The following is a 16,395-nucleotide window of genomic DNA, read 5'->3' as shown; positions in this document are numbered from 1 at the left end:
AAAGCACCGTAGGTATCAAGACAAAGAAAAGACCAATGGCTGCATAAGGCCGCTGAGGACCAGGAACATCTACAAGATACCTAGCTGCCAAGACTGGAACAGGGAACCAAGGAAACCAGATCAACCCCACGAGTTCACCGAAGCAGAACCAGTGGCACGAAGATGTTTGGCACTCAAAAAAACAGCATGAAAGTGGAAGATCCGGACAACTTCCTTATGCATGATATCTGAACCCCTGTAAATATAACTGATATCAGCACGAGCATGGCAGATTTTGAAAGGGAAATTTGACAACATGCCCCATGCACTCAGTCCAGGGCAAGACTCATAGAATTTAATTTTTATAAAGAAATGCAAGGTGACAGTAGCGTAGGCACTCAGTATAGTGTGGAGGAAGAGCTTGGACACAGGGGGAGATAGCAGATGCTCTTAAATCAGCAGACATAGCCCCCCCCCCCACTACACAAGGGAGGGAGCAAAGCATCAGCAAAGAATTATAGACCAGTTGCACTAATGTCCCACAATAAAAGTATTTGAGAGACAGATCAGGAGTGAGGTCACTAGTTTCATGGAAACCAATGACTTCCACAACCCAGGCCAACATGGATTTAGAGCAGGAAGATCATGCCTCTCTTGACCATTTTACAAAAGCAATGACATTAGAAAGAATTGTTTCACTGTCAGTAGTTAACAAATGGAATGCATTAGGCAGTGATGTGGTGGAAGCTGAATCCATACATAGTTTCAAATGTAGATATGATAAGAGCCCAGTAGGCTCAGGAATCTTTACACCAGTTGAGAGGCGGGACCAGAGCCAAAGCTCAACCCCCCTCCCCCTCGCCTCACAAGCACATCTAGGTGAGTACATGTACCCTGCTCCCCATCCTCAAAGAGCCGATGGGTATTGGGTAAGAAATGTGAAAAATTAATTAATAATTACCATGGCAATCAATACAGTTTGTGCATCCTGGGAATGGTCTTTTTACCATTCTAAGCCTTGTGGGACTGAGCACAGAGGACGGCACGGAGACCTTGTAGGACTGAGCAAAGAGGATGACACGGAAACCTTGTGGGACAGCAAAGAGGATGGCACGGAGACCTTGTGGGACTGAGCACATAGGACGGTGTACGTACGATTATGTTATGTTGTTGGGTAGATTAGATACACAGTGTTTAGTGAGTTTCATATTTACTTAGTAGTCTTGATTACAGTAGTCGGTTGTTGGCATTGTTGTAGACGTTCAGACGGAGCTTTAATTACTTACTTACTTGTACACACATTAAATGCACTTAGATGGAACAGATGGAATTAAATTTCTAGTTTTGGAACGATTCGGGTGTGGGGCTGGAGGGGAAAGAAAAGTTTTGCACGAAATTCGAGCAAGACGTTAAAATATTTCATTGGACGAGCAAGAGCAAGACGTTAAAACACTTCATATATGTACTGTTATTTAATTAATTAAAATTTGGAACATAAGACGGTGATGGACGCATGTTCCATGTTGAGCTTGTTCAATATTAAGTTTTTATTATGTGAATTAAGATTTTTACATTAGTAATAGTTATTCTTTTTTACTTGGTTAAATGTGAATTTGTACTTTAGTTAAAAAATAGCAAAAATGCTTGAGTTGGCTACGCATGGCCTGGAAACGAGTAACGTGTCTTGTGAATTGCAGATTACTGAAACCTCTTGCTTTTGTTTACTGCCACCCACTGAAGGCCAGTGACCCGCAAGTTGAAAAGCCCTGGAGCAAGAGTACAGAAGCTTGGGCTGTCACCTGAATGTGGAAATAGTTTCGTGAACACTCCCGCCGGTCTCCTGCGTTGTTCCCTTAGTGCTGACTTTATCTCAACTTATTTTTCTCCTTTCCAAGATGTCTTGGTCCACTGGTCTCTTGAGCTATAAGTTTTCCACCTGATGCTGCTGACATGGTTTCGTGAAGGCGCTAAAACTACATTAACTGTACTGTTGATCTCTTGGAAGAAAAGACTGACGTATCTGCCACTTAATTTTGTGTTTGCTTGTGCATTAAATATTTAATCTTTGATAAATACAAGGCAGTAGGATAATAAAATTTAATAACTCTAGTAGTTAAACTATTCCTATTGTCATTTACTGGTGTATCCATCTGGACTAAGATTATATAAAGTCTAAAGTTCTTCAGTCTAATCTACAAATTAGTTGAAGTTCAAAAGTTTGATAGCCACATGACAAATGGGTCTGATCTTGTCTGCCAGCTTCAGTATTTTACAGAGATTTAAATGTCTAATGTAATGCATAAAAGGGGACAAGTGCAAGACTTCACCCCGTAAGTCTCTGGAAGACACGAGTGAATTTTGGAGGTGATCATGTCTAAAATTGGTGAACAGAACTATTTAGCATGGGTGGAACATGAACAAGGGGACAGGTGGAAATGGTGACCAAATGAGGAAATGATCCGGGAAAAGTGCAAAGCCATTATGACTATATAGCACTTGGAAGGGGTCGGGATAAGGATTTGAGATGGGACAGGGGCTTAGCAATAGTGCCCAACCACTTGGACGGTCGGGGATTGAATGCCAACCTGCATGAAGCGAGACAGTCGCTCTACCCTGCAGCCCAAGTGGTTGGGAGAGCCACAGATTTTAAAGATGGAATGCATTAGGCAGTGATGTGGAGGAGACAAGATTCTACAGTTTGAAATGTAGATATGATAAGAGCCAAATAAGCTCAAGCATCTGTACACCAGTCAATTGACAATTGAGAGGTGGGATCAAAGAGCCAAGGCTCAACCTCGCCGAGTACACAGTTGTGAGGATGATCTGGGTACGCACAGAATAGGTCCTGTGGAACACTCGCACACCTTCCCATCTCTCCAGAATCGCAAGCATTTAACCAGGCCAGTTCAATGTAATTACAGTATAACTGGAAACTAAGCCTCTGCAGACCTGTGCAACTTTTTTGTTAGTTTGCCTACTTGAGCTAATGGGTGGTTTTATAGCCCCCCTTTTTGAAAGTTTATTAGACTAGGTTAACACTAAGAGTAGGACTGTCCTACCGTGGGAGTAGAGACTTTGTACCATCAAATCTTGCCAAGAGTTAACTAAGAGTGCTTACCACCTAAAATGTCAAGCTTCAGTGGCATTACTAAAAGCAAGATATGAGGAAGGTGTTGTATGGAGAGGGAAGGGGTTAGTCAGTCTAGTTTGGAACAAGATTCACCTTCAAACTATACTCAATTATCCATGTTGTAGGTTCAGGATAACAGCACCATCTAACAGCCTAGTCAGACCAGACCACGAGAACATTGTACCCAGCAATACAAATCACATTTAATTAAATGAGAAAGGTAGGATAAAACCAGTGTTTGAGGTAGCAATTTAGTATTGAAATTCAAAGTTTGAGTCAAGAATCAGCATGAGGTGTCATCAAAAAGCGAGCTCGGTATAATAATTATGAAATGCTTTGCTTGTCCAAAATCTGCTGAAGTATTATTCTAAATTATCTAGCATTAAAAGGTGTAGAATGACCTAAATGTTTTTCTTAGTAGAGGAGAAATAATGTTCATGAACTGGCATTTTTTTTTATTAAGCTCTATGTAACCCAACACCAAGCTGTAATTTATTAAAAAGTAACTTTAAAGCTAAACAGAGGTAAACATCTTAATCATTTTTTTAATAACAATCACAATTGTAGCAAAATAATATCACTATGCAGGGAATGTTTAACCTTGAAGTTGGAATGTTGGTTTTGAGAATCAAATGAAAATGGGGAAATTACAAAGAAAAAAACTAACTACAGTACTTACTTTCACAACCACAAAAAATAATTGTTAAATATTCTGGCCCAAAAGGTGGACTAATTATACAATGGGACTAGTTAATGCGATCTTTTGATGAAACCGTTCTTTTCAGGTTCTGTGAGTGGTAGTAGTTATAAATACAACATTGCCAGATTTCCTAAGCACCACATAAATATGACACAAAATGCACTAGATATACTGGAGGTATTTGTAAATAAAATATCCTGAATAAGGTGCCTGTGAATTCTGGCATTATCTGAACCTCATATACCATACACAGTGTAGCAAGGGTTCCATCAGTCTCTAAACCTCATATACTCCACATAGTGTAGCAAGGGTTCCATCAGTCTCTGAACCTCATATACCACACACAGTGAAGCAAAGGTTCCATCAGACTCTGAACTTCATATACCACACACAGTGAAGCAAAGGTTCAGGCATTTTCTGAACCTCACATTATACACACTGAGAATAAAAGTTGTGGCAGTCACAATTTTTGTATTTGAGAGACAAAAGATTCTATTAACAATAGTCTAAGCTTCATAATACTTCATAAAAAAATATATAAACTATTGTGGAAAAAGGGAAAAAAAGAGTAGAACTAAATCAACAGCCAAAACACTGACATTAAAAAAAAAAAAAAAATAGCATTCTCATACAAAATTATGAGTTCTAGCTTTTGATTGATATTATATAAAGATATTAAACTAACAAAAAAATGCTCTTGGTGCATTTGTTCTCTTTCCTTTCAGGAATGATGATTTAAATAAACTCAAATAGCATAAAGATATTAGTCAACACTTCATGTCCATACATTAAATACAAGAAATCAGAGAAACTGAATATTTGCCTGTGCACTTCTGTGTTCAATACACCACAAGATACTAAGTGTGTGTGCGTGTAAACACTGATCCAAGGACTCTTGGTCAATCGGCTTTTATTATTATTTTCTTGGTGGTCAGGCGACCTGCCCTGGTGGGTATAAGGTCTGCCTTTCTTCATTCTAAAAATGCTCTGAAGAAGGCGAATTGAGGAAAAAACGCGTTGTTTTTCACATGTGGTTTTTCTGCATATTGTGTGTGTGTGTATATATATACATATACATATATATATATATATATATATATATATATCTTCATTGATGGTATATACATAATGTAATTAATGCTATAACAGAATTAAAAAGTACAAACCAACAGATCAGATATTAATGTCTTCAAATTATTCATTTCTTGAATTTTTAGTTATTATGGGTCCATTTTGGGATTACCAGTATGAGAACTGACTTAACATGTTGGGTGTCTTGTCTCACAATGAATACTTTTAAATTTTACAATAGCAATGATTATGTTAATTTGACACAATACCATCTGAAAAGACCTAACATTTTGCATCTGAAATCTGCCTATTACCCTAATCACAATTATTTTTTTATTTGTGTCCATGATGACTAATACTAATCTGAACTTTAACTCTCTATATTTCCCAATACAGCACAGTAATACCAGTATATTTACTTTCCTTATCACAACTAGTGCTGAAGAACATTCAAGTTCATAGGCAAGTTTTCAGCTCCTATGTGGTGTTATTTAAATATAAATTACATGTTTTATGATTGTTTTGGCATGCACGTAAACACGCACACACCTCATAAAACGGTGAAGACACATGGGAAGACGGGACACCATGAGCATAGCTCTCATCCTGTAACTACACTTAGGTAATCTCTCACTCACTCACTCACACACACACACACACACACACACACACACACACACACACACACACACACACACACTCACTCTCTCTCTCTCACACACACACACGTCCTGGGTTTGTTTAACGTTTTGCTTAAATACCTCACATAGATCCGATTACAAAACAAGAATTTAGTACATAAGACAGACCCCACCCACAATGAACTTTTACCTGGATAAATATTACACCTCACTTTTGTACATTCTCTCTCTCTCTCTCATATATACGATAATGCCTTATATAGCCCCCCAAAAAATTACACAAGACATAAATGAATATCTTTATATAACTGAGCAAACTTTAAATCATCATAAATTTCAACAAGATGTGCTTCAGAAATCAGGACACATACATGAATTTATAAACCATTATTTGTATAGCTGAAATACAAACATACATATACATTATATTGGCAAATTTGCTGAACAAAAGAACATTTTCCCAAAGCTAGGAAGCTAAATCATGAACTTATTATATTAATCAAGATACAAAACTACGTCAAGAAAAACTTGTAATTAAAATGTCTAAACAGAAAACTAAATGCCTTACTATCCTTGGCTAGTACAGCAAGACATTCCCCATTGCTTTATCACAATTAATAAGCTGGAGACTTTTTTGTGCCAATGTTTGCACATTTATAAAATGAATCATCCCATTCATATGCTAGAATATATATCACTCAAATGACTGCTTGTGACAAAGCAATATAAATCTGGTAAGATAAAGGAACAGGCAATACACAAAATATATAAAAATTCAACATATAAAGATACAGGTGGGAATTATCTGTAAGCACAGAACACTCATTCTTAACACACTTTTTAATAGGATGTCTTCATAGACTTAAAACCAAATCAACTGGAATATCCTCTAAATTCACCTACAAAGGAAAGGAATATAAAAGTTATTGGCAACTTGAAATGTATCCATTTAGGAGATTGTGGATACAATGTAAACAGTTTTGTACAGCATCTAATTCTTATAATTAATTATAAACAAATAATTGATAACCCTAGTCAGGTGAGCAGTTTGTAACAGTCGCTGCCTCTGGCACCTGACCTGGTTTATCACTCACAAATAATAAGTAATAATAGAGCTAAGAGTAGTCAATGGTTGAAATTTTACTCTAGTTATTGTTGAGCATCTCTTAAATCTAACTTGTCCAATGCTTGCATACTTGTATAACTACTGGCTCTAATTCATGTATACTCAAGATACAGTCAAACTTGTGACAATGTGGATTAAAAAAGTTGATACTTGTAATTACAGTAAATATTTATACAACATGATATTATATTTCCTGTCTATTAAAATATCTCTAAAGACAAATTTTGAAAACTAATCATTTCATTTCAATCATTAGGACAAACCTTCAACTCAAATGCTTTTAACTTTTTGGAAATTTGTCAGAATCGAACTTTTATCCCTTTCCATTGTGCATATGGATTTGTTATAACTTCTCATTTGAAATAACTGCTTGAGCATAACTTGGGAAATTTTGGTTCCTAAAGATTGGCACTACTCTACATGGAAGCAAATAGAAAGTCACTGGCATCACATTAATTAAGTGTGGAAGCTCTTTCTTCACTCTTGCCAACAACACAACCACTTCCATTAACAGCTCGTTGTGAATGAAGTGCAAAATGCAAAGTACTGACAAAAGGTTTATTCTAAAGATGAAAATATGAACTGATTAGATTGAATGTGATGAAATTAAATGTCTGAGACTAATGTGAGCAATATTAAATAATGCCCAGGTAAAGCTAAGCTATTCTGCCTGGAAGAAGTCAGTGGCAAAAAAAAAATTTATTATATATATATATATATATATATATATATATATATATATATATATATATATATATATATATATATATATATATATATATATATATATATATTATAATAATAGCACTTTGTTAGAGGCAACATGTTTTGAAAACTGATTTTGACTTAACATACATTTTTGAGCATAATATTATTATTTTATTACAATTACATGTTCACTGTAGTCAACAGTTAAGCCAGTTTAGAGAAGATGCAACTCCCAGGTACCTGACCTTGATCATCCTTGGAAATTAAACTTGATGGAAATTGCAACATTTTCCAAAAATACAGTATAATAATTAAACTTTTGTTTAGGAGATTTATTAACCTCCTGGGCATGCTTTCAATTATAGTGTAAATCATTCTAAGCCTAAAGGCACTTTAGCCAAATCTAAATTTCTCTTATGATGACAATCTAACAATGACTTAAAATTAGGGCAAATTCTTTTGGTCAATACTTATCAATGCTCACAAATAAACTCACATAATATTCAAACTACATTTCAACAAATTTGAAAGAGTAGCAACATTTTCAGTGAGAAGTACTGTAGTCCAAATTTGGACTGAATTTGTTACTGCAATCAGCTTTATATTTAATAATGCAAATAATTAAACTTACTGCCAAAGATTGGTCATCATATATGTAAGTGTTACTGACCTTTTTCAAATCACAATACCCCCCCTCTGAACAACATACAAGAGAAATGGTGGGATTATTACTCACTTTGAAAATCAGTATCAGAGCAAAAATGGGATTTCCACAAGATTGCTGTAACAAATATCACCTTTCAAATACTGTACATCCAAACAATTCTTTTCCTAATCTCAATTCTTAATCGTTTCAAAATCAACCCTCAATAAACGAACATGGTATCATAAGTACTGAAAAGAGTAATATCACAGATCTGCATGCTAAGGCACCAAGCCAGCACTTTTCAGGTAGAACTAAGTAACATAGGAAATTAGTAATCCAAGGCACTTATTATGGAATGATTTCAGATAAAGTACGTCTTTTTGTTGTGTGTTTTGTCTCACCTTTACACTTTATGGCATTCAATTATCAACCAAATACTCTTGATGGTTAAATTAAAATAGTTTTATTCTTGTTTGAGCCAAAATGATTATAACCAAAATACAATTCTCAATTATTAGAAAATTACTGGTGAAGTTGAGCCAAATAGTTTTAAAGTCTAATTCACATTGCTCTGTTTTGAAAATGGCATTGAGTCACATGTTGAATATGAGTTTAATTGCTAATAGTAACACTGTTATTCATTGTAGGAAATTGTAAAAGTCCCTAGCCAAAATTACAGTGCATGACAGGGCATGAGGGAAACAATATGTAAAATTATGCCAAGCTTATATAATAACACTGACATGACAATGAAAGATCATGATTACTAATGGCAGTGACTGTAAAATGAAATTAGGAAAATGAAAAATAATTGCAAATATTGACTAATTGGCACTAATTAAAATTGATAGTGATAGTTTGCATGTGTTTATTTGGTGAATTCACCGTCTTTCGAGTAACTGGTGCATAAAGAGCTGTGAACTGATTCATATTGAGATCATTGACGAATGAAGTAGGAATTAATGCTGGGGAGGAGATGGATGATGATAAGGTTGTGGTAGGTGTTACCAGATTTGTGGATGTAGTTGCCAAGACGGAGGCAGTACTGGAGAGGAGAGTTGGTGTGGGTAGAATAGAAGCAGCACTGGAAAGAAGAGTAGGTTTAGGTAAGATGGGTTTAGGTAGGATGGGTTTAGGTAAGATGGGTATCAATGGTGAACCAGTAGATGCCAAAGATATGAGTGATGAAAGTGGGGCAAGGGATGGTGAAGAGGAGGTGGGAGGAGGGGAGGTTGCTGAGGCCAATATGTCCAAGTCATCCTCTTCTTTGTCATCTTGGTCATCCGTATCTCTGTCAAAATCTACTAAGCCTTCAAGGCCTTTTTCGCCATGCTTCAGATGAACATTCTCAATATGGCCTTTCAGATGTTCTTTTTGTGTGAATCTGTGAAGAAAATTTGGTTATATATGAGCTTTATTAATAGGGTAAATTGTGTGGTTAAACAGTAAAATATAAATGGTACTAAAGTAGGACTAATTGTATTAGTCCTACTAATTGTATTAGTCTAAAGTAAAGCAGCATTTAAGGAAGAAGTATCAAACACTAAACCTGCACATTAAATTGCAATGGAATCACAGTGGCGTGATAGGAAAATCATTTTGAGGCAATGGAGTGACTTGAACCAGCGTTCTGATGATTCCCTGACATCGGACCTTAACTGACTCGGCCACGATGCCACAAAAGTCGACCAACCTGGAATGCTACTTGCATTCACTGCTAGGTTCTGGAGGGCCCCAAAATGGAGCCCAACTAGGGTTTTACAGCTGACCCTGCCACACTGGCCTACGGTAATGGCGTTCACACTCTTACACGCTCTGATGTGGGGCATGAATCACCAGAATGCTGGTTTAAGTTGCTTCATTGCCTCAAAATGATTTTTGTGCACATTAAAGTTTCTTATATAGTTAATACAAAACACTATGAAAAACTTGACTAAAATAAAATTTGGGATGTGGGGAATTGGACTGGGCAATTTTGGAAGAAATTGTATGACTGGTTTTCATTTTGGAATTTTAATTATTTTCTTTTAGTGGTGGTGACGGAGCCGGTCGGCTGAGCGGACAGCACACTGGACTTGTGATCCTGTGGTCCCGGGATCGATCCTAGGCGCCGGCGAGAAACAATGGGCAGAGTTTCTTTCACCCTATGCCCCTGTTACCTAGCAGTAAATAGGTACCTGGGAGTTAGTCAGCTGTCAAGGGCTGCTTCCTAGGGGTGGAGGCCTGGTCGAGGACCGGGCCGCGGGGACACTAAAACCCCGAAATCATCTCAAGATAACCTCAAGATAACCTCAAGATTACGTGATTTGAATTTGGCTGGTGGATGTGCTGGAAATTTGATTTTGAAAATGGTTATCAGATCATGTTTTCTTAATTATTTATTATAATGGCTTCCCATCATGAAAAATCTTCAGGTACAGAAAGAATTTTGGGCATGTGAAAGTTGATGGGCCTGGTTCATATATCACCATTAGGGGGTCATGGTCCTACTTTTGAAAAAACCAGCGTTGAATGTAATGAAACGCCATTTTCTGGGCGAGTCCCAGAGGCTCCCCGGAGCTTACTAGGCTGATATGCTAATGTCAGACTTGGGCATCAGTCATGTGTATGGAGTTCTTTGGGCCTACCAGGGACCACGAGCCAGAACCTGGCCCCTCTAAAGAGGCAAGGGAAGTAATGGCCTATAGAAACCCCTCCCGTGTGGTTGGAAGCATTCTATGTCTGCCATCGACTGGGTTAGGCATCCAGAAAGGTAAGCGTTCCAAAACAAACCCCAATTCTGGTGAAAATTGCTTGATCCTTGGGATCTGCCTCTGTGGTCCATTCACTGCTCGGTTTTTCGGCCGCCCTTTGGGTACTTGGATGTTTTGTCTCCCTAGTTTACCTTAGGGTAAGAGGCAGTTTTGCACTGGTAAGGGGCGCAGGGTGCTGCGCAGCTTGTTGTCACCAATCACAGTGGCTGGCTCTGTTCCTTGGGGTACGTTGTCCTCTTGCGGGGTTTTGTTTTTATTTTTATTTTTGCCTGGGTAGGGGGTTCTGTCCTACTTGCCACTGGTGTTTGGCCTCATCCTGATGCTCGGTGGTGTCCCCTGCTAGGTCCCTGTGAGTGTACACGTTCCTGGGGTTCAGCTGTAGACAGTTGTTTGGTAGTTTTGGGTGTCGGTTAGCAGTACCCTGCCTGGACTTACCTGGGCGCCAGTCCTTTTCAAGTAAACGCTCAGGATCCTGAGAATCCCCTAGGGATCACGTGGGTCCGATGAATGTGACCCCTGGAGTCCCCCCCCCACCCTCGCTTCATGCGAGTTTGAGGAATGCTTGGTCCCCTTGTCTATGGGTGACCCCTCACTGTTTTTGCCTCCGTCATGCTGCCTGTTGGGTCTATGACACTTTCGACCCAGAGTCCTGTGAGTTTTGCTGCTTGCTGGTGACTCAATTTACCCAATCTGTGAATGATCATCTTCGGGTACAGGCAGCGCAGGGGGATAAACCGTAGGGGCTCCCCCCCCAAAAAAAATCAGCTTTAATGATAAGGTCTTCTGAGATAATTACACCCAAATCCTTAACACTGCTTTCATGTTCTATGGTATGATTTGATTGTTTTGTACATGGTTTCTGTTTTTATATATCTGATTTTTGTCCACAGTATAGGAACTGGAACTTATCTTCCTTAAACACCTTATTTTTTTATGTGGCTTATTGAAAGCCCCAATTTACATCTTGAGGTTATCTTGAGATGATTTTGGGGCTTTAGTGTCCCTGCGGCCCGGTCCTCGGCCAGGCCTCCACCCCCAGGAAGCAGCCCGTGACAGCTGACTAACTCCCAGGTACCTATTTACTGCTAGGTAACAGGGGCATTTAGGGTGAAAGAAACTTTGCCCATTTGTTTCTGCCTCGTGCGGGAATCGAACCCGCGCCACAGAATTACGCGTCCTGCGCGCTATCCACCAGGCTACGAGGCCCCCTAACAGACATCAGACTGGAGGTTTGCTATGTCCTCTATATTTTCTACTCTCATAGCAATCCTAGTGTCATTAACAAAAGATGATACAGTACTATAGTTTGTGTCCTTGTCTATGTTCGATATGAGAATGAAAAAGAGTACTGGAGCAAGGTTACTGTGGGACTGAGCTCTTCACGGTTGATGGTCCGGCTTTATTACATTTTTCTTTAATATTACGCATTGGGTTCTGTTAGTTAAGAAATTGTAGATACATTTTCCTAATTTTCTAGTAATTCCTTTTCAATGTATTTTGTGCGCAATAACACCAAGATCACATTTATCAAAGGCTTTTGCGAAATCTGTATATTACTGTTTGTCAACGTTTTGTTTGTCTTCCATGGCATTTAAGGCCATGTCATAGTGGTCCAACAAGTGTGATAGGCAAGAGCGCCCTGTTCTGAAACCTTGTTGTTAAGGGTTATGGACTGCAGTGATTCCATGTGTTTTGTGATCTTACTTTTTATCACTTTTTCAAAGATTTTATGATGTGTGATGTTAGTGCTATTGGCTTATTGTTTTTGCCTCTGTTTTATTCCCTCCTTTATGGAGTGGTGCTATCTCTGCTGTTTTTAGTATGTTAGGGATAACGCCATTATCTAAGCTTCATCTCTAAAAATTTTTTAAGGGCTGCGATAGTTTTTTTTTACAATTCTTAATGAATATCAAGTTCCAGAAATCAGGGCCTGGTGCAGAGTGCATAGGCATACTGTACTGTTTATGTCTACTTCAAAATCAAGTGGAGTTAGGGTGACATCTGATATATAATTTGATGTATCACATTTATGAAGAATTCATTTGGGTTATCAATCTTCAGTATTTTTAGGGACTCAATGAAAATGGAATAGTACTGTTGCCTCAGTATGATTCAGGGTGTACAAATAAATGGTAAATGCTAATGTCACACAACATCTAGTGGACTTTGATCAAGACCTTTGTTTCTTTTGTAATTATTTTGCACTACCATTCATAGGTTGAGCACTGTTGGCAAAATAAACTGGGAACTGCTAGCAGAAACAGTAAATAAAATTGTCTAATATCTAAGCTGAAATCAGGTCTGATCCTACTGCCTTCTTTACTCTCTGCCAGATGTTTATGGTTTTTAGGAGTTCTTCTACTTCCTGAGCCTGGCCCCAGGCCAGGCAATAACTTGGTCCAACAGACTGTTGCTTAGAATAGCCTACAGACCCACATATCCACTACAATCCAGTTGGTCTGGCACTTCATGCAAGAACTTATCAGTTGTTTCTTGAGGAAGTCCACCTCTGTTCTGGCAATATTTATAATGCTTGCTGGGAGAGTATTGAATAGCCATGGACTTCTGATGTTCATACAGTGCTGATTGTGCCTATGGCACCTCTACTCCTTTCATATCTTTTGCTCCAATATATTGTTATTCTATTGTGAAAATTTGAGACCTGGCCTTCCAGTATCTTCCATGTATATATTTTCAGAGAGTACATTTTGAGAGCTTTGAGATAGTCCCAATAATTTAGGTGCTTCATCTCAGCACATGGAAAATAATAGTGGGGCTGGTCCCAAACCTGAACACAGAAATAACACCACATGAGACCAGGAGGCTTGACAGGATATGCAGCATACCCCTGTTGAAGAGCAGAGGTGCAATAGGTACCCTGAGAGAGAGAACTCTATCAACATCAGAGGCCTGAGACTGTTCAACACGCTTCCACTACACATAAGGGGCATAACTGGCCGACCCCTTGCAGTGTTCAAGAGAGAACTCGATAAACACATCCAAAGGATACCTGATCAACCAGGCTGTGACTTGTACGTCAGCCTGCGAGCAGTTGCATCCAATAGCCTGGTTGACCAGTCCAGCAACGAGAAGGCCTGGGCAATGACTGGGCTGCATGGACACTAAGCCCCGAAACCAACTCAAGGTAGACAAGGTAGCTATGTGTGCCCTATATGTTCTCTGTATTCCCTCTATTTCAGCAATCTTTCCCGCTCTGAAACAGGAAGTGAGTACCGAGCAGTACTCCAGATAGGACAGCACCAGTGATTTAAATACTGTACTGTATTAGCAATGCTGTGGGATCCCTGCATTTGAACATTCTCATAATCCATTCTATCATTTTCCTGGCTGATGCTATATTTGCTTGCTTGTGTTCACTAAATATTAGGTTGTCAGACACCATAATTCCCAGATCTTTTACATATTTTCCAGCTGTCAGGCGCCACATACAGACATTCTCACTTATAAATACAGTATACATCATAGAGCACAACGTAAATCTATTAAACTTAGGTAATTTAACTATTTAGTACTGTATTGATATTAACTTTTGTAATATTAAAGGAACTTACCTGGCATTGCATATATGACACACAAATGGTTTTTCCCCTGTATGAATTCTCTCATGCCTTTCTTTGTGTTCTTTCCTCTTGAACTTTTTCCCACAATGAACACAATCATACTTGCGTATGTGGAAATGGTGATCTTCTACATGGCGACGAAGGAGATTTGCATTTGCAAGTGTTACATAACAGAGCTGACACTGTCGAGCCTGTGAACCAAAATATATTATAAATTTTTGTGACATTCATATTATATTCAACATACAATAATTTTACCAAGATGCAAACAAATCTTCTTGGTTGCTTCTTGCTACTAGTCTTCAATACTTTCTCACTTGCATGATCAGGGATGATCACTTGAGTTTTGTTCAAATGTCTGTTCAACTTGCAGTCTCATTTCCTATTAAATTTTAATTAAAGATAAACTGATATTAAATAGTTAATTAAAAAACGTTACAGTTGGCAATTACATCAGCTTGATGCACATGAATACAAATGCTTAAACCCCAGTGAATTTTATTTATAAAGATATAAACATACATACATACATACATACATATATATATATATATATGTCGTACCTAGTAGCCAGAACTCACTTCTCAGCCTACTATTCAAGGCCCGATTTGCCTAATAAGCCAAGTTTTCCTGAATTAATATATTTACTATAATTTTTTTCTTATGAAATGATAAAGCAACTCTTTTCTCTATGTATGAGGTCAATTTTGTTTTATTGGAGTTAAAATTAACGTAGATATATGACCGAACCTAACCAACCCTACCTAACCTAACCTAACCTATATTTATAGGTAAGGTTAGGTTAGGTAGCCAAAAAAAGCTAGGTTAGGTTAGGTTAGGTAGGTTAGGTAGACGAAAAAACATTAATTCATGAAAACTTGGCTTATAAGGCAAATCGGGCCTTGAATAGTAGGCTGAGAAGTGCGTTCTGGCTATTAGGTACGACATATATATATATATATATATATATATATATATATATATATATATATATATATATATATATATATACATATCTATCTATCTCATTGAATATGACCGCATATTCTGTATTTACTATCTTCTGATTTAGGGCTTCTATCCCTCTAACCATTTTCTTAGCATCAGGGCTTAGTTGAAAGAGGAGTTCTCCAAAACTCATTTTCGTAATTTCAAGGTGAAGAAAAAAGTGAATTACTATAGAATGTATTACACTTATTTATACAATTTGCACAACGTTTCGAACCTCCATGGTTCATTCTTAAGTGAAAAGAATTTTCAGAACTGGTTGATTTATACCCGCAGTGGGTCAGGTGATAAGACAATAAAGGTAAAAACATGGGGAATACATAAGGGATAAATGGGGGATGAAGCACATAAGAATAAAGGTAACTGCGGAAGGCCTATTGGCCCATACGAGGCAGCTCCTATCTACATACAAAGATTAATCAGGTGTAATTGGCCTATTATGTTGAACAGTGTCTTGTGTGTTGGCATCGTTATGCTCTAGTCTTGTCCTTACTCTCATGGTGGGTAGAGTAAATAGTTCTGTGATTTGGGTGTTCATGGTAGGTTTTTCTATTCTTATCTGAATTGCTTCAAGAATTTGTAATCTTCTTGCATCTTGGGTTTTGTCTATTATACAGGTATTTTTGTTCAACATTTCTCTTGTTAGGGTGATGTCATGAGCTTGTCTCATGTGATTCCTGGGGGCGCCGGATTGAAGATGACATGTCAAACGCCTCGTCAGCTTGGTTGACGTCATACCTATGTACTTAGATTGAAGGTTACATCCTTCATTGGGGCAAGTGTACATGTATACAACGCTTAACTGCTGTAGAGGGTTCTCCGTCGGCTTCGGGCTGTTTTTGATAAGGAGTTCGGAAGTCTTCTTGGTTTTGTAGAATATGATCAGGTCTATGTTTTTGTTAGGAGTAATGCTTTTTACTCCTTTACGGATTATTTCTTTCATTATTCTTTCCTCTTTTTTTATGTTCACTGTGCATGGTTGATTTGTAATATAATTTTATTGGGGGTATTGTGGTTTCTGTTCTAGGTTCAGGATTATACCATCGGTCCAA

At 38.0% G+C, this 16,395-nt stretch overlaps 1 protein-coding gene across 3 annotated transcripts in view; it reads right to left on the bottom strand.

Annotated features, from left to right (window-relative positions):
• Window positions 1-7,406: 7,406 nt before the first annotated feature.
• Window positions 7,407-16,395, bottom strand: part of LOC123758734 (broad-complex core protein isoforms 1/2/3/4/5) — a 133,679-nt gene continuing 124,690 nt past the window's right edge. For 2 of the 3 annotated variants that reach the window (XM_069334544.1, XM_045743355.2), the window contains exons 6-7: window positions 14,327-14,526; window positions 7,407-9,385 (exon numbers count right to left, since the gene is read on the bottom strand). In XM_069334544.1, coding sequence (XP_069190645.1) covers window positions 8,836-9,385; window positions 14,327-14,526 — 750 coding nt within the window. In that variant the 3' untranslated portion in view covers window positions 7,407-8,835. The remainder of the gene's footprint in view (window positions 9,386-14,326; window positions 14,527-16,395) is intronic. The other variant, XM_045743356.2, reaches the window with a different exon arrangement.

This window comes from Procambarus clarkii, chromosome 31, assembly GCF_040958095.1.
Source record: "Procambarus clarkii isolate CNS0578487 chromosome 31, FALCON_Pclarkii_2.0, whole genome shotgun sequence".
Lineage (NCBI taxonomy): Eukaryota > Metazoa > Arthropoda > Malacostraca > Decapoda > Cambaridae > Procambarus > Procambarus clarkii.
This window is presented reverse-complemented; position numbering and strand designations above follow the sequence as displayed.